Source organism: Aquarana catesbeiana, linkage group LG05 (assembly GCF_042186555.1).
Source record: "Aquarana catesbeiana isolate 2022-GZ linkage group LG05, ASM4218655v1, whole genome shotgun sequence".
NCBI classification, from domain to species: domain Eukaryota; kingdom Metazoa; phylum Chordata; class Amphibia; order Anura; family Ranidae; genus Aquarana; species Aquarana catesbeiana.
In genome coordinates this window covers 458,354,937-458,380,463 of record NC_133328.1, presented here as the reverse complement: position 1 = coordinate 458,380,463, position 25,527 = coordinate 458,354,937, and the positions used below count along the sequence as shown (strand labels likewise).

Sequence of the window (25,527 nt, the reverse complement as noted above, 5' to 3'; positions counted from 1 at the left end):
TGAAACTGAGCTGCAGCACGGTGGCCAAGACCATACAGCTTAACAGTTTAACAGTCCAAGTTTCACTCAGAACAGGCCTTGCCATGGTTGAGTGCACATGCTCAGTGTCATATCCAGAGGTTGTCTTTGGGAAATAGACGTATGAGTGCTGCCAGCATTGCTGCAGAGGTTGAAGGGGTGGGGGGTCAGCCTGTCAGTCCTCAGACCATACGCCACACACACACACACATTTTCTCTACTCAGTGTCTCTCTCGGATCAGTCAAGTAGCTACCCAACGAAAGCATCTTGAAAAACGAAGCAAAAACCCCTCAGATTACCGATGGCTCAATGCTAGGCAGATGGATACTATGGACACACTAAGCCTCAGCGTGATTTTGCACAATTCCCCTCTAGGACACGAGCTTAATGTTTAAGCTCCACTTAAAGAAAAAAAAAAAAAAAAGGGAAGGAGTACATTCTGTTTGCACCACACCTAGGAGTACCAAAAAAAAAAGGGGGGGGGGGGTGCATTCTAGTACTACCTACCTCTACTGTCCTTTCTGTAGGTAGGGACAGTCTATCAAGGTGGTGCTGTTATGGAAGATGAACAAAGAATAAGATTCACTGTGGGAGCACAGGATTAATAATTTTACCTTGTTCATAGCAGAGATAGGCAACCATCCATTTTGTCGTTGTGCCAAATCCAGCACTGGAATTACAGCTGCAGCTTTGTGACCTTCTGGGTAGTTGCCAACTATAGCTTCTATTCTCTTTTAAAAGAAAAAAAAAATAAAGTCTGTTAAAACGTAAATCTCATCAGTATAATAGATGCTTGGAATGAAAAGCAAAGCAATTTAGATGCAGGCTTTGCGGCCACTAATGGTGTTATATAAAAGGCAGAGCCTGTTCTGTTATATAACAGAAATGTCTCCTGTTAGCACACACAATGTACCTTGTAATTTTCTGGAGTGAAGTCAAAGGGTGTATCTGGGTTGTTCTCAGGAGTATCTCTGTGCTGCAGAAACACAAATGAAATCATCAGAAGCCTGATACAGAATTACATATTCATTTATCCACAACTGAAGCAACTTGACATGAAAACTACTGTGTGCTTTCCTTTTTGTATAGAAAGGTTTTATTTTTCTCAGTAATAAAAAAGAAAATGCTAAAATGTATATTTAGATGACTGTTAATCTATCACAGGCACATCACAGATACCACAAAGTTAAGAATAAAATGGAATGCTTTACTTATGTAAAACACTGCTATTTACAGTTACCACTTGCTGTCTGCCCCACAGCAGTTTTACTGCTACAGGGCGGCAGCTATGCGCCACACCATGTATATAATATATACAGGGCTCAAAATTTCATGTCCTGAGCTACTAGCCAGGCCTTAAGGGTTACTCGCCACTAGTTACCCCACCCAAACCCTACCATGCCCTGCCCCTAATCCCGCCCTCAAATTCTTTCATGAAATGACACTTAAACGTTTTATGCAGAATTAAGTAAAAAATAAAAATAAATATTAACAACAACTTTCATTGCAGCCTCACCCGTGCCGAGGAAGAGGCGAGCTATCTGGATCAGCAGAGAGCAGGATTGCTTACTGCAATAGCTTTCATTTGAATTTCCTGTGTTCCCGGGGCTCACAGTCACATAGCCCCACCTCTTGGCCCGACGCCTTTGATGACATCACACGTCCCACATTGGACTGGTGTTCTGTCTACCAAAGGCGCCAGGCCAAGAGGTGGGGCTATGTGACGGTGAGCCCCGGGAACACAGGAAATTCTAATGAAATCTATTACAGCGGGCATTCCCGCTCTCTGCTGATACGGACAGCTCGTCTCTTCCTCTCCTCTCTCTTCCCCTGGCTGGGAAAACGTGCCGGCAGTGCTCCCCCCCCCCCCCCCGCCCCCCTCTGAGGTGGCCCCATGCTCGCCAGCCAGTTTCTTGCAAGTGGAAAATTTGAGGGCATAGATAGATAGAAATATATTACATACACACACATACACGATCTGGCTGTTCCGGATAGGGGCACGCATGCATGCCGCCGGTTCCTTGCTCTCGCTGTGAATATACACAATGGGAGCCAATCAGTGGGTACTATAGACTCTATGTCCATCGGCACCCGCCTATGTAAACAAGAGCAGATTGCTGTTCTGTCAGTAGGGAAGGCATGGATCCTGTGTTCCTGCAAAGCAGGGACATGGATCCATGTCTTCCCCTAGTAAAAGCACCTCCTATAGTACACAAACACTAGCTAGGCACACATTTAACCCTTTGATCGCCCCTGATGTTAACCCCTTCCCTGCCAGTGTCATTAGTACAGCGACAGTGCATATTTGTTAGGATTGATCACTGCATTAGTGTTACTGGTCCCCAAAAAGTGTCAGTTAGGTGTCCGATTTGTCCCCCGCAATATCGCAATCCCACTATAAAAGTCACTGATCGCCGCCAATACCAGAATAAATAGATAAAAATATCTCATAGTTTTTAGACGCTATAACTTTTGTGCAAACCAATCAATATACGCTTATTGGGATTTTTTTTAACCAAAAAGATGTAGCAAAATATAGATTGGCCTAAATTGATAAAAATTAGATTTTTTTCAATTTTATTAGATACGTTTTATAGCAAAAAAAGTAAAAAAAAATGTTTTTCCAAAATTGTCAGGGTTTTTTTGTTTATGGCACAATAAATAAAAAAAAACGCAGAGAAGATCCAATACCACCAATAGAAAGCTATCTTTGTGAGGGGAAAAAAAAAAAAAAAAAAAGACATACATTTTGTTTTGGTACAGTGTTGCATGACCACGCAATAATCAGTTAAAGTAATTCAGTGCCTTATCGCAATAAATGGCCTGGTCAGGAAAGGGGGGTAAATCTTCCAGAGGTTAAGTGATTAGAAAAATATATATTATATAAATTAGCCTAAGAGGGTTAGTACACCAAGAAGTGATTTCATGTATAGGTGGACTACAGTGGGTTAAATCTTTCAAATCCTATTTTAAGCTCTTTGGAGACTCCTTTGTAAGATCCTCCCCATATCCACAGTTTGTTGCAGTGTCTGATCTGCTTGTCTTAGGGCCTGTGTTGACCAGTTTCTATAGACAAATGCAGCATGCTTTTGATATCTGTTTGAGATGCTTCTCGAGATCATTTAATACTAACTACAAGTGCAGTTGACTAGCTGCAACTTTTGCATTCAGATAGATCTGTATGAAGAGAAGCGGTTCTGATGCAAACAAAAGCTCAAACTTTTTTTTTTTTTTTCTTAACTAAAATAAACATCTTATACTTCTGTGCAATGCTTTTACACAACCCTGATTCTCCTCTTCTGGGGTCACCCGCCGGCGCGCCTGGTTCCTCCTCTTCAGCAAGTGCCCTCATAGAAAACCGCTTTCTATGGGGCACTTGTGTGGGCTCGCTCCTGAGCAGTGTTACTTTCGTCTACGAAATTACCACTATTTTAGTCGACTAAAATACGACAAACAATTCAGATGACTAAAATACGACGAAAACTAAAATGGCATTTAAGTCAAAAGACTAGGACTAAAACCCAAATTAAAATTTGATGTTAAAATTACCATTGCTCCCCAAGCTGCCCTGTCTGTGTCTATTGACCCTGCCCTCCCATTCCCTCATTACAGAATTATCACTGTTAACGCAGGATCAACCAACGTGTTTCAGAGAAACTCTTGTTTTTGTCTCTAAAATGCGTTGGTTGGACCTACGTTAACAGTCATACAGGCAAGCTTCTAAGAAAGAAGGCTGTTTAAAAATCAGCCATGCGTTTGTTTTAAAATCATTTTATTGGTTTTGCAACACAGAAAGGATTGTACTTATGTTTTTTTAAAGGGATATGTTTTTGCCTTAAAAAAAAATTATGAGTGGGGAAATATATGGTTTCTTTTTAGTTGTTGTAGGTATGTTGGCAACTTATCAGAGCTAATATATCAATATAAGGGTCTTCTCACAATGCAAGTCTCTGAGTTGAAGTGATGGAGAACAGACTTTCTATGCGACTTATGTGGTTGCATTCTTAGCTCAACCAAAGAGTGTAACTGCACTGAGCCAGCGAGGGCTGCTTCCTCTAGCTATTAATCTACAAATCTCTATATTTATAATGTATGCAAAGCCAAAACTTTTTTTGTAGCTTTGAATAGAGAAGGGGAGAATTAAAGTCCCTACCGGGATATTTTTTGCTATCTATGTACCATTAAGGAAATATCCTTTCAATTCCTGCAACTGGAACAAGAACTCCACTCAGTTGGTCCGAAACATTAGCCCTATGGAAAGATTGCCCCTGATCTCTTGTTTTGGGGACAATGCTAACACTTTGAATTTCCCCTTTCTTTCTCTGTGACAATTGTCACCAGCACATAAATAGTGTGGCGATTTTTACCAAAGGCAACACAAAAAGAAAAAGAAAAAAAAAAAAAAAAAAAAAAAAGGGATTTTCAAAATTAACCACTTAAGGACCAGGCCTATTTTTTAAACTTGGGGTTTACAAGTTAAAGGATAACTGAAAGGTTCAGTTTTTATTTTTTTTTTAAAAAAACAAAAACCATGTCATGCAGTTGGTTTTGCACAGAGCAGCCCTGATCCTCCTCTTCTGGGGTCCCTCAAGAGCGCTCCTGGTTCCTCCTCTTCTCGAGTGCCCCTTGGGAGAAGCGCTCTCCCTCGGGGGGAACTGGTGCGGGTGCGCTCCCGTGTCCTGCTGCTGCGTCCATTGACACAGACAGCAGGACTCAGCTCTGCCCCCCTGGCTCCCGCATCATTGGATTTGATCGACAGCAGCGGGAGCTAATGGCTGCGCTATCAATCTATTCAATCAGGACCCGAGACACCGGTTGGAGCAGGTGTGCTCGTCCCACAGCGCAGGAACAATCGGGCTCAGGTAAGTAAAAGGGAGGATCTGGGGGGCTGGTGCACTACAAGAAGTTTTTCACCTCAATGCATAGAATGCATTGAGGTGAAAAACTGTGAGGGTTTACAGCCCCTTTAAAATCAGGGGTTTTTTTTGGTCGAAAATTACTTAGAACCCCTAAAAAATAATATGAATATATTTTTTTTCCAGACACCCTAGAGAATAAAATGGCAGTCGTTGCAACACTATGTCATACCGTAATTGCGCAGTGGTCTTGCAATTCAAAACATAAATAATAAAAAAAAAAAAAAAAAAAAAAAAAAAAAACCACACACACACACCACACTGTAAAATCAGCCCAATTTTTTTTTTTATATTGTGAAAGTTAATGTTACGCCAAGTAAATTGATACCCAACATGTCATGCTTCAAAATTCAAAATTGCACCCATTCATGGAATGGCGACCCCTAAAAATCTCCATAAACGACGTTTAAACATTTCTACAGGTTACTAGTTTTGAGTTACAGAGGAGGTGTCTTTTGCTAGAATTATTGCTCTCACTCTAAGGATCGGCACGATACCTCACATGTGTGGTTTGAACACAGTTTACATATGCGGGCACGACTTACGTATGCGCTCGCTTCTGCGTGCGAGAATGGAGGGACTGGGCGCTTTAAAAAAAATAATATTATTTTACTTTTTTATTTTTACACTGTCCCCAATAATAATTTGGGATCACTTTTATTTCTATTACAAAAGGAATGTAAACATCCCTTTTAATTGAAAAAAAGCATGACAGGACCTCTTTAATGTGAGATCTGGGGTCAAAAAGACCTCAGGTCTCACAGTTACACTTAAATGCAATAAAAATTATTTTTTTTTTTTTTTAAAGTCCCTTTAAGGCCAATTGGCGGAAGTGATGTTTGACATCGCTTCCGTCATCCAACGTCATTGAGTCGAGTGGGGGCCATCATTCGCCCACTCGACACAATGTCTCAGAGGGGAAAGGATGGGATTATCTCCGTCGCTACTGACAGCTCCGGTAAGAGGCAGAGATTACCGGAACGCGGCGGGAGTGGGCACCTTTCCCACCACTGAAAAAAGTGATCTCGCAGCGAATGTGCCGTGGAGATCAAAGTACGGACATATAACGACAGCGGGCGGTCCAGAAGTGGTTAAAAAAGGTTTTGTCTAGAGTTATGGCTTGCACACACGATCAGAAACTCGTATGAATAGTACACAGCTTTCGAGAGCCAAGCATGACAAATGAATGTGAAATTATCCGATGGGACAAGCACAAATTTTTTTCACGTACGATACCAAAATCGTACAATTTTTGTTTAATCAGTACAGTTGTCATTCGAAAATACAATACAATACAAATACACTACAACACATGACATCACTTCCAAATTTTTATTCTGTCGTATGAGAATTTTTTCGTAACTTTAGTAAACCTTTTATTTTCAAAATGAGACTAGCATGCAAAAAAAAAAAAAACCCCAAAAAAAACAGACGATCGTACCAGGCATTGCATTTTAATAGCAAAACAAGCTTTAGGTTCATCTTTACAAACGTTTCTTAAAAAAGGTCCCTATGCGTCTCACTGCCCCCAATATCTTAAAATCCTATGCTCTGTTCCCCAAACAGATGCGCAGGAAATTCACGAATAAGCACCCATGGCCTCCCTCTCCACCCACACAGGTGAGCAGTCAGCTGAAGAGGTGAGCATTTGGTTGGGGAACAGAGCACGGTATTTCAACTGCTTGCAGACCGCCTCATGTTGGAGTACGGCGGCAGAGCGGCCCTCGACTAAATACACGATCTGGCACTTCTGGGTAGACGCGCACCGGCTGTGCTGTGATTAGTCACAGCACAAGCTGATCAGCGGGTGCTAGCCAATGATTGCCCGCCGGCACCTGCTGATCGGCAAGGAGAAAGACCGGACAGAGCTCTGTCAATGTAAACAATACAGAGCTCTGTCCTGTCAGCAGAGATTTGCTAGTTTTTGTTTCCCTGCAAAGCAGAGAATAAAAACTGGCACCCCTCTTAGTCATCACACAGTAAAACACATTAAAACAGTTTACGCATAGTTTGGCACACATTTAGCTATTTGATTGCCCTAAATCAGGGGTCAGCAACCTTTTTCCACTTAAGAGCCGGATTCAATGTATGTGAATGCATGGAGAGTCGCATTGACCTGCTAAATAAATGAAGATACGAATAATCCTAACATAGTAATAAACAGTACAGGTTTACCTCACTTTAAGGTGCTTCATTAATACAAAGCCAGTTCACCCTGAGGGAGCATGTGGCTGGGGATTAGATTTTACTGCCCCATCCCCCATCCTGGCACCCAAGGTTGGCTGACGCCAGCCAGCATGGTCTGCAGATGGGGTTCCTGTCCCCAGGGGAGATGGGGGCCCCCCATTGCAGTGTCCTCTGTCCCCCTTCACATCACTCCCATAGTGTCCTCTGCCCCCCTCCTGCCATAGCACGTTTCCTGTGCCCCCCAAAGCAGTATCCTCTGTTCCTGCACCCCCCCTCCCACTGTAGTGTCTTCCTCCCCCCATAATGTCCTCCACCCCCCAACACAAATACACACTGTAGGTACAACTCTCCTACCTTACACAGGTGTGGAGCGGCTGGTATCACAGGGCTGGATGGGTGCGGGAACTGCTGAAGTTAACTTTTTACATCAACAGGCTAGTGATTGATTGCTGGGATCGCCCGGCAACCAATCACATGCTGTTTAATGTAAAAAGTTAACTTTAGCGGTTCTCGCTCCCGTTTATATTTATTTCACACACACACACAAAAATTATTTGCCCCCTTTCAGATTTTTTTTTTTTTGCATATTTGAGACACTTAAAATTACGCAATATAAACAAATTTTATTATTACACAAAGATAACCCGAGTAAACACAAAATGCAGTTTTTGAATGATGGTTTCATTTATTAAGGCAAAAATGTTGTCCAAACCTGCCTGGCTTTATGTGAAAAAGTAATTGCCCCCTAAACCTAATAACTGGTTGTGCCACCCTTGGCGGCAACAACTGCAATCAAGCATTTGCAATAACTGGAAATTAGTTTTTTTTACATTGCTGTGGAGCAAATTTTTGCCCGCTATTTGCAGAATTGTTTTATTTCAGCCACATCTGAGGGTTTTCCAGCATGAACGGCCTGTGTAAGGTCACGATACAGCATTTCAATTGGATTTAAGTCCAGGCTTTAACTAGGCCACTCCAAAACCTAAAATGTTGCTTTTGTAAAACCATTTAGAGGTGTACAGTTGTGTTTTGGATCATTGTCCTGCTGCATATTCCAAGTGCACTTGAAGTCACGAACTGATGGCCAGACAGACATTCTCCTTTAGGATTTTCTGGAAGAGCTCAGAATTCATGGTTCCATCAATTATGGTAAGACATCCAGGTCCTGAAGCTGCAAAGCAGCCCCAGACCATCACGCCACCACCACCATGTCCGACTGTTGGTGTGATGTTCTTGTTATGAAATGCTGTATTAGTTTTATGCCAGATGTAACGGGATGCACACCTTCCAAAAAGTAAAATTTTTTGTCACATCAGTCCACAGAATATTTGCCTAAAAATCTTGGGGATAATCAAGATGTTTTTTAGTAAATGTGAGATGAGCCTTTTTGTTCTTTTTGGTCAGCAGTGGCTTTGGCCTTGGAACTCTCCTATTGATGCCACTTTTGCCCAGTTTCTTCCTTAGGCTTCATGTACACGGGACGTTTTTACAACCTCTCCTGAATGATTTAACTTGACAGACAGTAACCTAACATATATATATGTTAGTTTTTTAGGCCAATATGTATTCTGCTACATATTTTTGGTTAAAAAAAAAAAAAAAACACAATAAAAACATTGTGTGTGTGTGTGTATATATATATATATATATATATATACACACATATACATACATATACACACACACACACACACACACACACACACACACACACACACACACACACACACACACCCCCATTACATTTTTTTTTTTTTTTTCAAAACAGCCAAAAATGAAAAACGCCTGTAAACGAAGCGCAGCTAAATGCGAGTTACCGCGTTTAGAAGCATTTGATGCTTGAAATGCCTCTAAACTCAGCTTCTGCACCCTTTTTTTTTTTTTTTCTTTTGTGCGTTCGAAAGAAAAAGCCTCTAAACTCAACTGCCTAAAAACGACTGTAAACGACCCTGTGTACATGTACTGATAACAGAGGTAAGTTCAGGAGCAGTTGAAAAAAATGCCCAACTGTTCCTAAACGTCCGTTTAGCAGCAGCAGTGTACACGAGGCCTTATTGTTGAATTATGAACACTGATCTTACATGAGGCAAGTGAGGTCTGCAGTTCTTAGGATGTTGTTCTGGGTTCTTTTATGACCTCCTGGATGATTCGTCGTTATGCGCTTGGAGTAATTTTTGTAGCATGGGAGGGGGCAATTACTTTTTTTACATAGGGCCAGGCAGGTTTGAACAGCTTTTTTCCCTTAATAAATGAAACAATAATTTAAAAACTGCATCTTGGATTTACTCGGGTTATCTTTGTGTAATATTAAATGATTCAGAACAAATTTTAAGTGTGAGAAATATGAAAAAATAAAATAAAATAAAATAAAATAAGGAAGGAGTAAATACTTTTTTACAGAAAGTATAATTATATATACACACACATATATATATATATATATATATATATATATATATATATACACACACACACAATATATATATATATATACGTATAACAAATACCCCAAGTTTAGGAGGGAATTTTAAGGGAAAAAAAAAAAAAAAACTTACATTTAAATGCCCATCAATGCAGCCTTATCAGTGTTCATCTGCAGCCTTCCCCAGTGTATTTGCAGCCCTGTGTCATTATTGCAGCCTTCCCAGTGTCTTTGGACCTTGTGTCATTATTGCAGCCTTCCCTGTGTCATTACTGCAGCCTTGCGTCTTTTAAAATCGGCTCGGCTCACAGTCAGGGGCGGGACTGTGAGAGGAGCCGAGTCCAGCCGAAGTACACTCGGCTTTGTGTATGTCGGCGGCGCTCTCTTCTCTCCTCTCGCAATCAGTGGAGATGGGCGGGACTGCAAGAGGAGCCGAGTCCAGGCGAAGTACACTCGGCTTTGTGTATGTCGGCGGCGCTCTCTTCTCTCCTCTCGCAATCAGTGGAGATGGGCGGGACTGCAAGAGGCGCCGAGTCCAGCCAAAGTACACTCGGCTTTGTGTATGTCGGCTCCGCTCGCTCCTCTCCTCTCGCAATCAGTGGAGATGGGCGGGACTGCAAGAGGCGCCGAGTCCAGCCGAAGTACACTCGGCTTTGTGTATGTCGGCTCCGCTCGCTCCTCTCCTCACAATCAGCGGAGATCGGCGTATAACACGCACCCACGATTTTAAGGGGGAAAAAAGTGTATGTTATACGCCGATAAATATATTATACACACACACATACACACACACACGTTTTTATTGTGTTTGTAACCAAAAATATGTAGCAGAATACATATTGGCCTAAAAAACTGGATTAAAAAAAAAAGAATTATTGGATATGTTATTACAGATATTTTTTGTCTCTAGATTTTAGGTCTTTTCATTTATAGCGCAAAAAACAAAAACCCAGTGGTGATCAAATACCACCAAAAGAAAGCTCCACTTGGGTAAAAAAATGATATACATTTCATTTGTGTACAGCGTTGCATGACCACACAATTGTCAGTTAAATTAACAATGCCAAAAAGCAAAAAAATGGCCTGGCCGTGAAAGGGGTAAATCTTCTAGAGGTCAAGTGGTTAATATACTGGGGACACTAATGCATGGGGACCTTTTTTGCAAATTGTAACGGTGAACCTCCCATTTAGTAATGTAAAAGTCATGTCAAAACGTAAAGTAAACAATGCAATAATAATAATAATTATACAAAACTGTGTGCCATACAATATACTTTTACCTTTAAAGAAAATATCTTTTGGCTACGATCACTCACTGCACTATCTATTTGGGTAGCCATGTTTGCTGGACTTTAAACATGTCTGCATTTGCTCATCTCCATTACTTGTGGAGTGAAGTTCCTGTTTAACCCTTTCATGCCTAAGCCTATTTCTGACATTTGGTGTTTACAAGTTAAAATCTGTATTTTTTGCTAGAAAATTACTTAGAACCCCCAAACATTATATTATAATATATATATATATATATATATATATATATATATATATATATATATATATATATATATATATATATATATATAAAAAACCTCACATGTGTGATTTGAACACCATTTACATATGCGAGCGCGACTTCTGTATGCGTTTTCCTTGCTGCGTGAGCTCGAGGGGACGGGGGGCGCTTTAAAACTTTTTTTTCCCCTTTTCTTATTTATTTTATTGTTTTTTATATTATTAAATTGTGTTTTTAAAAAAAAAAAAAAAAACAAAACATCCCTTGTGACAGGTACTCTTTATGGAGGGATCGGGGGTTTAAAAGACCTCTAATCCCTCCTTTGCACTTCAAGGTATTCAGATCACTGAAAACGGCGATTCTGAATACTGTATATTTTTTTTAAATACAGCGCCATTGGCAGCCGAGTAAACCGGAAGTGACGTTGTGACGTCGCTTCCGTGTTTACATTCAGGAGACTGGAACAAAGCCGTTTAGTCTGTGGCTAGACGCCGGAAGTGGCGGATCGGGTCTCCTGGTGGGACGGGAGGCCCGGTCAGAGCGGCGCGGGGGGGGTGGGGGAGGTGTTGGATGTCCATTCCCGCTCCTCCGGGATAACAATCGAGCAGCTTTTAGCCGCATCAGTTGTTATCCCTGGAAAGCCGATCGCCAGCTCTAAAAAACGGTACTGGGATGATGCCTGCAGCTGCGAGCATCATTCCGGTATAACCCCCGAAAGCCGAGGCCGCATATCTGCGTACGCTCGGTGGGAAGGGGTTAATTATGCATTTTTTTCAAGGGAAAATTCAAGTTAGACTTACCGGTAACTTGTTTTCCATATGTCTTTCTGGACAGCACCTGAGAGATAGTGACTCCTCCTACCGGACCACAGGAAACACCTTCTTACTCCAGATCTTTAAAAGGGAGGCACCTCCCTACCACACCTCAGTTGTAGAACCTCTGGCCTCAGCAGGAAAACATAAGCACACACATTAGTCACGTAGGGCGGGTCGTTGCTGTCCTGAAAGACTTCTGGAAAACAGGTTACTGGTAAGTCCAACTTGAATTTTCACAAGGCGTCTTTCAGGACAGCACCTGAGAGGATAACAGAGACTTACCCCCTTAGGGCGGGACAACAGCCTGCAGGACCTTCCTGCCAAATGCCTGATCGCTGGCAGATGCAAGGTCCAGTCTGTAATGTCGCACAAAGGTGCAGAAACTTGACCACGTTGCCGCCTTGCAGATTTGTTCAGGGGTGGCACCAGCTCTTTTTGTCCAAGTGGCCGCAGGCGCTCTGGTTGAGTGTACACGAATTCCATCTGGCGGAGACAACCCCACACGAGAGTATGCTTCCAGGATGGATAATTTCAGCCATCTGGCTAATGATCCTTTAGAAGTCTGGCAACCTTTCTTGTTGCCCGATAAAAAGGACAAATAACGATTCTGTACGTCTAAAGTCCTTTGTAATTTCTAGATAGCATAACAAAATCCTTTTGACATGAAAGAAGGTCTTCTTCTCCCCTGATGGGTTAGCACAGAAGGTTGAGAGCACAATGTCTTGAAGCTACTTTTGGTAAGAACTTTGGATCTGTCCTACAAATAACTATCCGGAAACACTGACAGGTAAAGTTCCCTAACTGACAGAGCGTGTAGCTCACTGATCCTGCGTGCTAAAGTAATGGAAGTAATGGCGATTAGGAACACAGCTTTAAGTGTGAGACATTCGAGTGACACTTCTTCCCGAGGTTCGAATGGACTCCTTGCTAGGGATTGCAGGACTACCGACAAGTCCCACTTAGGGAAATTCTTGACCGGAGCTGGCCTTGATCTTGCAAGAGCTCTAAAATATAATAATATATATATATATATATATATATATATATATATATATATATATATATATATATATATATATATATAATTTCAGAGGCCACAGATTTTTCTAAGAACACCGCTAGTGCAGCAACCTGTACTTTCAAGGTACTGACTGCTAGTCCCTTATCTGCCAAATCCTGCAAGAACTCCAAGATGGAAACAAGGCTTCTTGGGTCTTAAGCAGATGAATCGCACCATGATTTATAGACCTTCTAGACTTTAGTATAGATGGCCCTTGTTAACAACATTTCTATCAAGTAGGAAAAGGTTATCAGGCGGTCAGAAAACCCCTTGCACTTTAAGAGCTGCTCCTCCTCAGATACCAGGCTGCAAGAGACAGGCTGGCCACTTCTGGATGATTTACTGGACCCTGGATTAGCAGATCCTGCCTGAGAGGCAGATGCCAACAAGGCTTGGTCCCCATTCCCAGAATGGTTGAGAAACAGGCCCTTTTCTGGCAAAACTGAGTAATTAGGTTGACTGGTACCTTTTCCCGTTGGATCTTCCTTACTACCAGTGGGATTAACTGGAACGGGGGGAAAAGCAGAGCAAAGGTGAAATCTCCATGATGCGCCAGAGCATCTATCCCTAGCGATCAGCCGCGATTGTTTAAGGAAAAGAACTGAGGAACCTGTGCATTCTCCTTTGAGGCAAACAAGTCCACCTCTGGCTGTCTCCACATACTGGGCTGGCAACCATTGAAGACCTCCAGGCTCACAGACCACTCTGCTTCCTGAATGGGGTACCTGCTCAGGATCCCCTTTAGATGGATTGCCGACAGGGTTAGCAAGTGCTTCTCTGCCCACAGAAGTATTTCCATTGCCAATGCTTGCAAGGACCTGCTCCTTGTGCCCCCTGTCTGTTTAGATATGCCACAGCCGTGGCGTTGTCCGTTAACACTTGAACGTGGTGAAACCGGAGGTCTTGCGCGAATACTACTAAAGATAAAGTGATCGCCTTCAGTTCTCTCCAATTTGAGGACCTTGTCACCTCCTTCTTGAACCAACTTCCTTGAGCGAAGTTTTTCTCTAGGTGGGCCCCCCCATCCCCAAGAGCTGGCATCTGTCAGTATTCTTTTGACTGGAAAGGCCCAATCTAGACCCCTTGATACGATCTCCTGACTCTTCCACCACCATAGTGACCTCTTCACCCGGGTTGGAATCGTCACCTCCATGTCCAGGGATCTTAAGCTGTGATCCCATGACCTCAGGAGAAAAAAAAAAAAAGATTGTAGACACCTGAAGAAGTGTAGTCTTGCCCACTGAATAGCCAATATTGTTGAGGTCAGTAACCCTTATGCCGACATAACTTGCCTTATCGTTATCAGCTGGTTGGTCTGCAACATCGACATTGCACTGAACCTTGTCCCTTTTCTCTAGCGGGAGAAAATCTTCTGTTCTATTGAGTTGATTTGATAGCCCAGAAAGCGAACCTCCTGTGACGGTGTTAAAAGGAGGATTTCTGAAGGTTTAGAATCCATCCTAGTGACTCCATATGATTGCATGCTTTGGCTAAGTTGTCCTGCAACCTTTCCCTTGAGGAGGACGAAGAATAGCAGGTCGTCCAAATGGGGAATCACTGCAATTCCCTGACACACGCAGGGGCTAGAGCTTCCGTCATCACATTGGTAAAGATCCAAGGTGAGGATGACAGTTCGTACAGCAAGACCTTGAACTGCAGATGATGAATCACGCCTTCCATCTTTACCGCCAACCAGAGATACTTCTGGGACTGGAGCGAGATTGGGATATGCAAGTATGCATCCCTTAAATCTATTAGCCTTATCTAGTAACCTTCTGGGGTCAGAAGATTTCTGACTGAAAAAAATCGAGTCCATCTTGAACTTTCTGTACTTGACGGATTTGTTCAGAGGTTTTAGATTAATTATCAATCGGAATTTCCCTGTTGGCTTTCTTACCAAGAAAATGTGAGAATAAAAACCCTGTTGCCGCTCTTCTGGTGGCACTTGGATCTCTACACCCTGCTGCATCAGTTCCCTTAATGAGGACTTCATGGCCAGGGCTTTTACTGGATCCTTTGGGGTATTCGTCACAAGAAATCTTCTTGGGGGGGATTCCGTAAACTCTATTGTGTAGCCCTGAGAGAGAGTGGTCAGTATAAACCGATTTGCTATGCCTGACCACTGCGGAAGGACATTTTTTAGCCTTCCGCCCACCCGCAGGGTCAAGTCATTGGGATTTTTTCGGCTTGCGTAGTAGGACAAAAAAAGAATTCCGCCTTTGCCTTTAGCTTTTTGTGAGGACCGATTCTTCCTCCTCCTCTGGGACTTGTTGTCCTGCTCCTGTGCCCTTTCAGGTTGAAAAAAGCGCTTCGGGGGTTGTATCTTCTTCATTACCGGGAAGGACTTCTTCCTATCGGCAGTCTTGTCTAGAATGGTATCTAGATCAGGGCTACAGAGAAGGTCACCAGAAAAAGGAAGCCCACAGAGTTTACTCTTTGACGCGCATCACCTGGCCAAGTCTTCAGCCATAATGCTCTTCTTGACAAATTTGTTAAGGCTGCCGAGCTAGCCGACATTCTAATTGCTTCAGCTGAAGTATCTGCTATATAGGCTAAAGCAGAGGACAAGGAGGAAAAGGAATCCAAAATCTCCTGTTTGGGTGAATCCGCTAATATATGAGCTTTAATCTGGTTAACCCAACACCCCAGGTTCCTCGCTACGCATTTTGTGGCCATAGATGGCTTTAAATTGCTCATGACCGTCTGCCAAGAACTCTTTATCAAGAGATCCATACTCCTTAGGACCCCCATGTCTTCAAAGGCCAGGTCGTGGCTCTGGAGACCTGGGAGAAGGCAGCATCCAACCTGGGGACCTTGTTCCATACCGCAGAGGGGTCTTCCTCAAACGTAAAGGGTCTCTTGTGGGCTCTTCAGAAAAAAGTATTTTTCTCTGGTTCCTGCCATTCTTTCTTTATGGAGGCCAAAATGACAGAATGAAGCGGAAATGTCCTAACTTTAGGCTCACTTAGCACGACCGCATGTACGTGAGTCTGTGTTAGATCCTTTTTTTTCTTCACTTAGGCTAAGGGTAACATGTATGGCTCTAAGAAGCCTATCAACTTCTTCCAGCGATAGCTTTAACTTGGAGGGGGTCACTTCAGCCCCTTCATCCTCCTCCTCTTCCGAATCATCATTGAAAGGTGCGGGGGGATTGTTTTTCCCTGGTAGAAGGACCTTAACACAGAGTCTCTAACACCGGGACAGGAAGTGAACCCTGGGAAGACTCTGATGTGGAGGGCTGACTAGCAGACGGACTAACTAATGAGTCATGGAATGTCTGAATCGTGGCATATAGTTCCTTCTTTACTGAGGCAACCAAGTCATCACAAACGGAAGCAGATTCCTCTTTGACCAAAGAAGCAATGCAAGTACTGCATAGGGCTTTTTTTCCAATTTTTTCCCCATGTTGGCTTTGCATGAGGGGCATCTCTTTCCCCGGGTCAGAGCTTTTGGCCTGAGAGAGAAAAAGACAAAGGGAAAAAAAAAAAAAATACTCAGGGGAGCCTTAGCGAGACCCAGTCTCCGCTTACGGACCACCCAACAAGGTGCACTAGGGAGAAAAAATCAAGTTAGACTTACCGGTAACTTGTTTTCCTGGAGTCTTTCAGGACAGCACCTTGAGAGCGTGGCTCCACCTACTTGACAGGAAACACACCTCCACCAAACTTTAAAAGGAGGCTCCTTCCCACTTATCATCAGTAGTAGTAGAGAACCTCCGGCCCAAGCTGGAACACATAATCAGAATATGGTTAGTCACAGCATAGTAATTTAATACAATTAGGGCGGGTTGCTGCTGTCCTGAAAGACTCCAGGAAAACAAGTTACCGGTAAGTCTAACTTGATTTTTCCCTTAATGTCTTTCAGGACAGCACCTTGAGAGGATAATAGAGACTTACCCACTTAGGGAGGGACCACAGCCTGTAAGACCTTCTGCCAAAAGTTTGTTCACTTGCTGACAGAAGATCCAGCCTGTAATGACGGACAAACGTAAGGTAACTTGACCACGTAGCCGCCTTACAAATCTGATCTGGGGTGGCACCAGCTATTTCTGCCCATGTAGTGGCCTGAGCCCTGGTAGAATGTGCTTTAATTCCCAGCAGGGGGGAGATAGCCCCGATTGAGAGTAGGCTGCTAGAATAGCTGATTTAAGCCATCTAGCTATTGACCCCTTAGAAGCTCGTTGGCCCTTCTTCTTACCAGAAAAAAGTATAAAACAGAGTCTGAGAACCGAAAGTTACTTGTTACCTCCAGATACTGTAATAAAGTCCTTCTTACATCCAAATTGTGGAATTTGACTTCTTTTTCCCCCCGGGGGGCTAGAGCAAAAGGTTGGCAGGATGATCTCCTGCGACCTATTGTGGGCTGACGCCACCTTTGGTAAAAAACCCGGATCAGTTTTAAGTATAATCCTATCTGTGTAGATAGCTAAAAAGGGTCTTTTAACAGATAGGGCGTGCAGCTCACCAATTCTCCTTGCTGACCTTATTGCAACTAAGAACAAGGTTTTAAGAGTAAGATTCCTTAGAGAGATTTCTTGTAGTGGTTCAAAAGGTTCCTTTGTGAGGGCTTGCAGGACCACTGATAGATCCCAATTGGGAAAGTGCTTAGCCGGAGCTGGTCTGGATCTGGTAAGCGCCTTGAAAAATCTTATAACCAAGGGCTCAGAAGAGATTGGTCTTTCTAGAAATACTCCCAAAGCAGCTATTTGTACCTTAAGGGTGCTGACTGACAAGCCTTTGTCTGCCCCCTCTTGAAGGAATTCCAAAATTGACACTAAATTTCTTACTTTTCTTTTAGTCGAAAGACAGAAAGAATTGAAGACTTTCCAATATTTAGCATAGATTTTTCTGGTCACTATTTTCCTACTGGAAAGTAAGGTAGTTACCAAGGGTTGTGACAGACCCTTGTTTCTTAACAACTGTTCCTCAGAAACCAGGTCGTGAGGCTTAGACTGGCCACTCCCGGATGCTGTATTGGACCCTGTAGGAGCAGGTCTTGCCGGAGAGGCAGCCGCCAAAATGGTTTGACTGCCATCTGTAGAATGGTGGAAAACCATGCCCTTTTTGGCCAAAATGGAGTAATAAGGATTACTGCCACCTTCTCCCTCTGTATCTTCCTTAACACCAACGGGATAAGTTGGAAAGGAGGAAATGCGTAACCCAGATGGAAGTTCCAGGGCTGAATTAATGCATCCGTCCCCTGGGCCCTGTCGTTTCTGTGAATCGAGAAAAATACTGGGAGTTGTGTATTTTCTTCTGACGCAAATAGGTCTATTTGTGGTTGACCCCAGGCCCTGGTAATCATTGCAAAGATTTCCGGATTCAAGCTCCATTCTGACTCCTGAATCCGCCTTCTGCTTAGATAATCTGCCACTACATTTAAGGTGCCTTTGAGGTGGACTGCTGATAAGGACCGTACATGATCTTCTGCCCAAATCATGATCTTTGAAGCTAGCAACTGAAGTGCTTTGCTTCTTGTGCCCCCCTGTTTGTTTAGGTAGGCTATGGTAGTGGTGTTGTCGGAGAGGACACGGGCATGGGAACCTTGAAGGATGGGAGAGAAGGCATCTAATGCTAAGGCGACTGCCTAGTTCCCTCCAATTTGAGGACCTCTTTGCTTCTGTCCGGGACCACAATCCTTGCGTGAAGTCTTGGTCTAAGTGAGCTCCCCAACCCCATACACTGGCATCTGTCGTTACCACTTTTTCTATTGGAAATAACCAGAGCAGGCCCTTTGACAGATTCTCCTGTCTTCTCCACCACCAAAGTGATCTTTTGATTGTGGTGGGTATTTTCACCCTTGCTTCCAGAGATTCTGTCCTGTGATTCCATATTCTCAGGAGAAAAGTCTGGAGAGGCCTGAAATGTAACCTTGCCCATTGAATGGCTGGTATGGTTGCGGTTAGGGTTCCTAGGGATGACATCACTTGTCGGACTGATAAATCCTGGCTTGCCTGTAAGGACGCTACCACCTTCTGGACCTTCGCCTTTTTCTCTTCTGGGAGAAAAATCTTCTGTTCCCTTGAACAGATCTGATACCCCAGGAATAGTATTTTCTGGGCTGGATTGAAATTTGACTTCTGCATATTTATGATCCAACCCAGGGTTTCCAGATGACCTCGGGTTTTTCCGAGGTTGTCTAGCAGTCTTTCCCTGGAGGGGGCAAAAAGGAGTAGGTCGTCCAAGTACAGAATTACCGCAATCCCCTGCATGCGAAGAGGTGCAAGCGCTTCTGCCATTATTTTTGTAAATATTCGTGGGGCAGAAGACAGGCCAAAGGGGAGGGCCCTGAATTGCAAGTGCAGAACCTCTTTCCCCAAATGTAATCGCCAATCTTAGGAATCTTCGGGACTGCGGGGCTATGGGGATTTGCAGATAGGCATCTCGAAGGTCTATTGATGCCATAAAGCATTCCTTTGTCAATAGATTCTTGACCGTGAAGATGGAGACCATACGAAACCTTTTGTATTGGACTGATCTGTTCAGTGGTTTCAGGTTTAGGATTAAACGAAAACTTCCGGATGGCTTCTTTAATCAGGAATATATGGGAATAAAATCCCTGATAAAGCTCCCCCTGTGGGACGTAAGTCAAAACCCCCTGATCTATCAGATCCTTTAATAGGCTCTTCATTGCTAGGGATTTTGTTACATCTCTTGGAAGATTTGTCACCAAGTACCTTTCTAGGGGGAGATCTGAAAATTCTGTACTGTAACCCTGGGCTAGCATAGTCAGAATGTACTGGTTTTCCGTTATGCTTGTCCACTAGGGGAGAAAGCCTTGCAGTCTTCCCCCCACCTGTAACCGGCTGTCATTGCGTCTTGCTGGTTGACGCAGGAGGATGGAAAAGGACATTTCCTTTGCCTTTTCCCCTCTGCCCTGACCAATTTTTCTTTTTCTCTTGAGGCTTGTTTTGTTCCTGAGCCCTTTGAGGACGAAAAAACCGTTTGACTGGTTGTTCTTCTTTTTGACAGGAAACGATTTCTTTTTATCTGCAGTCCTGTCCAGAACTGAAACCAAATCAGGGCCAAACAATAAGTCTCCTAGAAAAGGGACTCCGCATAATTTATTTTTAGATGCTGCGTCCCCCTGCCAAGTCTTTAGCCATAAAGCCCGTCTAACCAAATTAGCAAGGGCTGCAGCCTTAGCTGTCATCCTGATAGGCTACGGCTGCTGAGAGGGTAGAAAAGGAGTCAAGGATTTCTTGCTTAGGGGAATCTGCTAATATATGAGCTCTAAGCTGATCTACCCAATACTCCAAGTTCCTGGAGATGCAAGTAGTTGCCATTGCTGGCTTAAGGTTGCCCATAATGGATTGCCAAGTCCGCTTGAGCTGTTGATCCATTTTTTTATCCATGGGGTCTTTTAAGATCCCCATGTCCTCAAACGCCAGATCCGTAGAACTTGACACCTGAGAAAAGGCTGCATCAAGTTTTGGAACCTTATTCCAAAGAGCCGCTGGGTCTTCATCAAAAGGGAACCTTCTCTTATGAGCCCTAGAGAAAAATGGTTTCCTATCAGGGTCAGCCCATTCTTTTCTGATTGTTTCAGAAATCACTGCATGGACTGGAAAGGTACGGGACTTAGACTCGCTAAGCCCTGCATACATCCTGTCGTGTAAAGACATTTCCTTATGCTCTTCCTCTAGGCCTAGAGTAGCATAAATAGCCCTTAAAAGGCCGTCCACCTGATCCAAAGATAATTTATATTTGGAAGACGCATTCTCCAGATCATCACCATCATCATCCGATTCATTAGAATGAGAGGGGGAAAGCCCTTCCTGGTTCAGAGGACCCATTTCTGCCTCCACTGCCGGGACTAACAGTGAGCCTTGAGAGGACTGTGAGGTAGTGGGCTGACTTGCAGATGGATTAGTGAGGGAGGATCTGAAGGATTGAATGGTAGCATCCAATTCCTTTTTAGCAGATGCGATTAGATCACTGCATGCGGAAGTGGTTTCTTCCCTCACCAAGGAGTCAATACATGCTTGACATAAAGCCTTTTTCCAGCCTTCATTTAACTTAATTTTGCATGAAGGACATTTCTTTCTAATCCCAGGGTCAGAGCTCTTGGCCTGCCATGATAAGGGAAAAAGAGAGAGAGAAAAAGACAAACCATCTTTTAGCCTGGTTTCACACATGTGCGGTGCGAATTGAAGCTCAGGTTTCACTGGGGAGATAACAATCTCCTGTTCAAGGGATTCATTGCGTTTTTGCTCAGGATTAGAGAGCAGGGAGAGGGGGAGGGAGGGGGGGGGGGGGGAGGGAGGGGGGGGGGGAGGGGGAGGTGTAGTGAGGAGAAAGAGAAAATCCTTGTTCAGAACGCAATGCATCCGCGAATCAGATGCGTTCCCATAGGAGATAATAGGCTTGTAGTTCGCACCGCAATGCCCAAAAAACGCACACGTTTTTTGTGCAATGCGCAGTGCGAATGCAACGCACATATGTGAACCAGATGCATTCATATGAATGTATTTTAAAATGTCCTGCGAATTAGATGCGGTGTAAGCCGCATCTAATTCGCATAGGTGTGAACCCGGGCTTAGAGTCAGCTTGATTACTCAAGATGCTCACCACAGGTGCACAGTGAGAAAAGCTACCAGACTCATGTGCCCTGACAGGCCCCTCCACCACCAGGGGGAAAAAAATACCCTCAAACTTCACTAACATTTAGAGAGAAGAGGGCTAGAGAGAGACCCCACAGTAAAGCTGAGCAGAAACTACAGTCTGCTCCTTACCTGGGCCTTGCTGGTGCCTGTTCCACTGGCTGCGGTTCCTGAATCCATGCTGAGGCAGCAGCGTGATGCTTGTGGCGAAAATGCCGGTTCCGGACTCCAATAGCACCTGTGCGCCGGACCGGAACCGGAAATAAATAGGCACCAGACCTATTCCTCCCGCCTCCCCCTGCGCTTCCAGCGGAAATGACGCCTGGCGCCAGCTCCTTGGATGCCGCCCCACTTCCGGATACCTCACATCCGGCGGATGCAGTCCTCTGACTGCCCTTCCCAAGATGGCGGCGGCCTCAGGGAAAAAAAAAAAAACCCACATGTGCTGGCAAAAAACAAACGCCTGTCACGCCTGACGCCCCCGCCTGGGAGCAGCGATACCTGGAGCAGTTCTGGCTCTCCCCGAGCACTGACGAGGGAGAAGGAGCCCATCCACCCGGCACCCGTAAGCCTGTGGAAAATGGGGAGGAATTGGCTCTCTTGAGGTAGGAAAAAATAGTGGAGTAGGAAGCCTGTTCTCCCAGGACAGAACCCTGAGAGCTCTAAACTCCCACATGTGTTCCCGCCGGAGGAAACACATAAACTGATGATAAGTGGGAAGGAGCCTCCTTTTAAAATTTGGTGGAGGTGTGTTTCCGGTCAAGTGGGTGGAGCCACACTCTCAAGGTGCTGTCCTGAAAGACGTTAAGGGAAATACAGCCTCCAGTGCCAAGACAGGCCCTAGCCACCAGGGGGAAACAAAAACAGAGACCGGAAACCCCAGGTAAAGAAAATGGGCAGACTTAATCCACTGCCCCCTACCTGAGCCTTGTTGGTGCCTGTGCCTGTCCCCACCGCGGCAGACGCCGCGTCCTCCATAGCGGGTGTGCAGCACTCCACTCGTGGCTTCACACACACCACTTCCGGACTCCCATAGTGCCACTGCACCGGACCGGAAGTGAAAATAGGCACCAGCTTCTACGCCCTGCCTCCTCCCCCAGCATCCGCCTCCGGAAATTACATTGGGCGCTGACCTGGTGACCTGCTAATAGGAAGTGTCACTTCCGGTGCGGCCGAGAAGGAATTCAAAACACAAAATGGCGGCGGTGCACACGCAGCCGTCGCTCTCAGGACACTGGAGCGGGTCACTGAAACTTCTGCGGCTCTTCCCGAGCACCTAGGGGGCAAGAGGAGCCCGAAACTACCGCTGTCAAAGCCCTGGTAAGACGGGAGGGCTGAAGATCTCTAAAAAGGAGGAAAAAAAAAAATAGGAAAGGAGACCCCATCTTTCAGGAGCACCTAAGAGATCCTGACTCCCCTCCAAAAGAGGTTCCCTCCGGGCCAGAGGAAACACAAACTGAGGTGTGGTAGGGAGGTGCCTCCCTTTAAAGATCTGGAGGAAGAAGGTGTTTCCTGTGGTCCGGTGGGAGGAGTCACCATCTCTCAGGTGTGTCCTGAAAGACGCCTTGGGAAAATTTGTTTCATCTTCAGTAATAAATCTGTGTCAGCACTTTGCAATCTGTCGCACTTAACTGCCCAGGAATACAAATGCACAGATCTGTAAACCTTTCTCAGAGAAGTTTTTGCACAGGAGGCAGCCTAATTTGCAAAAGTGTCACAAATTTTCTTGATAATCATCCCTCAATCTATTTTGCCTTTAAATTGCTTAACCTCCCTGGCAGTTTTCCCCGAGTGTGGCTCGGGGTTACATTTCAGTACCATTATAACCCCAAGCCACACTCGGGATTGCATCGCAGGACCCTGGTGCAGTGTACTTACCTTGTCCCCAGGATCCTGCGATGTCCCCCCCGCTCTGTCTGCGGGCTGTGTCCTCCGCCCGATGCCTCTGTGTCCCGGGCTCCATTCCCTGCGAGCGATGCGAAGCACTGGGGCGGAACCCAGCGGCAAATTCAAAATATAGAACATTCATAACACATACAGTACACGAGTTCCCGAGTGTTTCCGAGCGGTTTCTGAGCATCTCTGGCGCCCCTCCACCTCTGGCTACATGCGGTACTGCATACCATAGAAGTCAATGTGGAACGAATTATCTGAGTTTCCCTTGACTTCTATGGAGAAACTCTCTTTGATATACGAGTGCTTTGGATTACAAGCATTCTTCTGGAATGAATTATGCTTGTAATCCAAGGTTCCACTGTACAAGTGTCTCAATTACATCCCTATTTTGGAATATTGAAAGTGACTAATACAGAAGAGCTAGGTAGGTAGTGCAAATGCAGCTGCCTGCTTGCCATGGTGACAAGCCTCTTGACTTGAATGAGTGTTTATTTCAACAGATAATCATTGGATTAGCAGATCTCGCAAAAGCCAGCCAACGAGCTACAGGATTTGAAGACTATTTGAGACAGACATCTGGTTAAAAGGAAAACAAACTCACCACAAAAGAAGCTCCTCCTGCTCCAGTGCATCTTGATGTATTGTGCAGATATCGTCTGACCTTAAAAGGAAAAAAAAAAAAAAAAAAAAAAAATCTTGCTCAATTTTTCAAACTTTACAAATCAGTATTACATGTTTACACATTGATTGTTTGCTTTAACTGTGAACAATTCATGACAAGTTGGTTGATCTAAAGATAAGTAGTAAAATGCAGTGCTGACTGTTATGTTCTTTAGTGACCTTACAATGTCATCTACTCCAACTGCTTATATGCAAAATAGCTTATATCAACCATCAGTCTTATGGAATACTGTATATTTGAGAACTGTACAAAGAAAAGAGGGCGCAAGGCTGCACATAACAGCCAATGCCATTCAACAGGTCAGGAGAACAGAGCTCACAACAGGAACTATATTCAAAAGAGGGGAGGGCCTGATACATAGCAACAGCATCCAAAAAGGGACAAATATATATATATATATATTGTAGCTGCACGATCACAGAGAATCGTTATCGCGATTTTCCACCCACCAAGATCGCAATTCCGGATTTGTGAGATTCTGACAATTAAGCAATATTAATTTTTTGAGCCTAAAAAGCACGCGCCGATCAATGTTGTCCTCGGATGTTTCCTGTTTCGAGCGGAGGGGAAGCATCGTGCTGACGTCACTTAGCAAAGAAGTGAAAATTGTGAATTGGTCGGGTAGTAATGTTTCTGCTTCACAGAGGTCTCGGGGACAAGCGTGACTGCAGCACTGAGGAAATGTGAACTGCTTTACTTTTTTTTTTTTAGAATCATGAGAGAGAGAGAGAGAGAGAGAGGAGAGAGAGAGAGAGAGAGAGAGAGAGAGAGAGAGAGAGAGAGAGAGAGAGAGAGAGAGAGAGAGAGAGAGAGAGAGAGAGAGAGAGAGAGAGAGAGAGAGAGAGAGAGAGAGAGAGAGAGCGCGACACACAGAGAGAGAGCGCGCGACACACAGAGAGAGAGAGCGCGCGACACAGAGAGAGAGAGCGCGCGACACACAGAGAGAGAGAGCGCGCGACACACAGAGAGAGAGAGCGCGCGACACACAGAGAGAGAGAGCGCGCGACACACAGAGAGAGAGAGCGCGCGACACACAGAGAGGAGAGCGCGCGCGACACACAGAGAGAGAGAGAGCGCTGCGCCACACACAGAGAGAGAGAGAGCGCGCGCCACACACAGAGAGAGAGAGAGCGCGCGCCACACACAGAGAGAGAGAGCGCGCGCCACACACAGAGAGAGAGAGAGCGCGCGCCACACACAGAGAGAGAGAGAGCGCGCGCCACACAGCAGAAGAGAGAAGCGCGCGCCACACACAGAGAGAGAGAGAGCGCGCGCCACACACAGAGAGAGAGAGAGCGCGCGCCACACACAGAGAGAGAGAGAGCGCGCGCCACACACAGAGAGAGAGAGAGCGCGCGCCACACACAGAGAGAGAGAGAGCGCGCGCCACACACAGACCGAGTGAGAGAGCGCGC

General features: G+C 44.7%; 2 protein-coding genes across 2 annotated transcripts in view; both read right to left on the bottom strand.

The window, feature by feature from the left end:
- Positions 1-505: 505 nt before the first annotated feature.
- Positions 506-24,091, bottom strand: LOC141145925 (NADH dehydrogenase [ubiquinone] flavoprotein 2, mitochondrial-like; the record flags this gene model as incomplete). The annotated part of the gene is given in 3 exon segments (XM_073632723.1): positions 506-750; positions 933-995; positions 24,032-24,091. Coding segments are annotated over 3 exon segments (345 nt in total), but the record flags the coding sequence as incomplete, so codon positions are not given.
- Positions 24,092-24,158: 67 nt separating this feature from the next.
- The window catches only part of LOC141146049 (uncharacterized), a 6,331-nt gene continuing 4,962 nt past the window's right edge, over positions 24,159-25,527 (bottom strand). The window contains exon 3 of the mRNA XM_073632811.1: positions 24,159-24,292. Coding sequence (XP_073488912.1) covers positions 24,159-24,292 — 134 coding nt within the window. The remainder of the gene's footprint in view (positions 24,293-25,527) is intronic.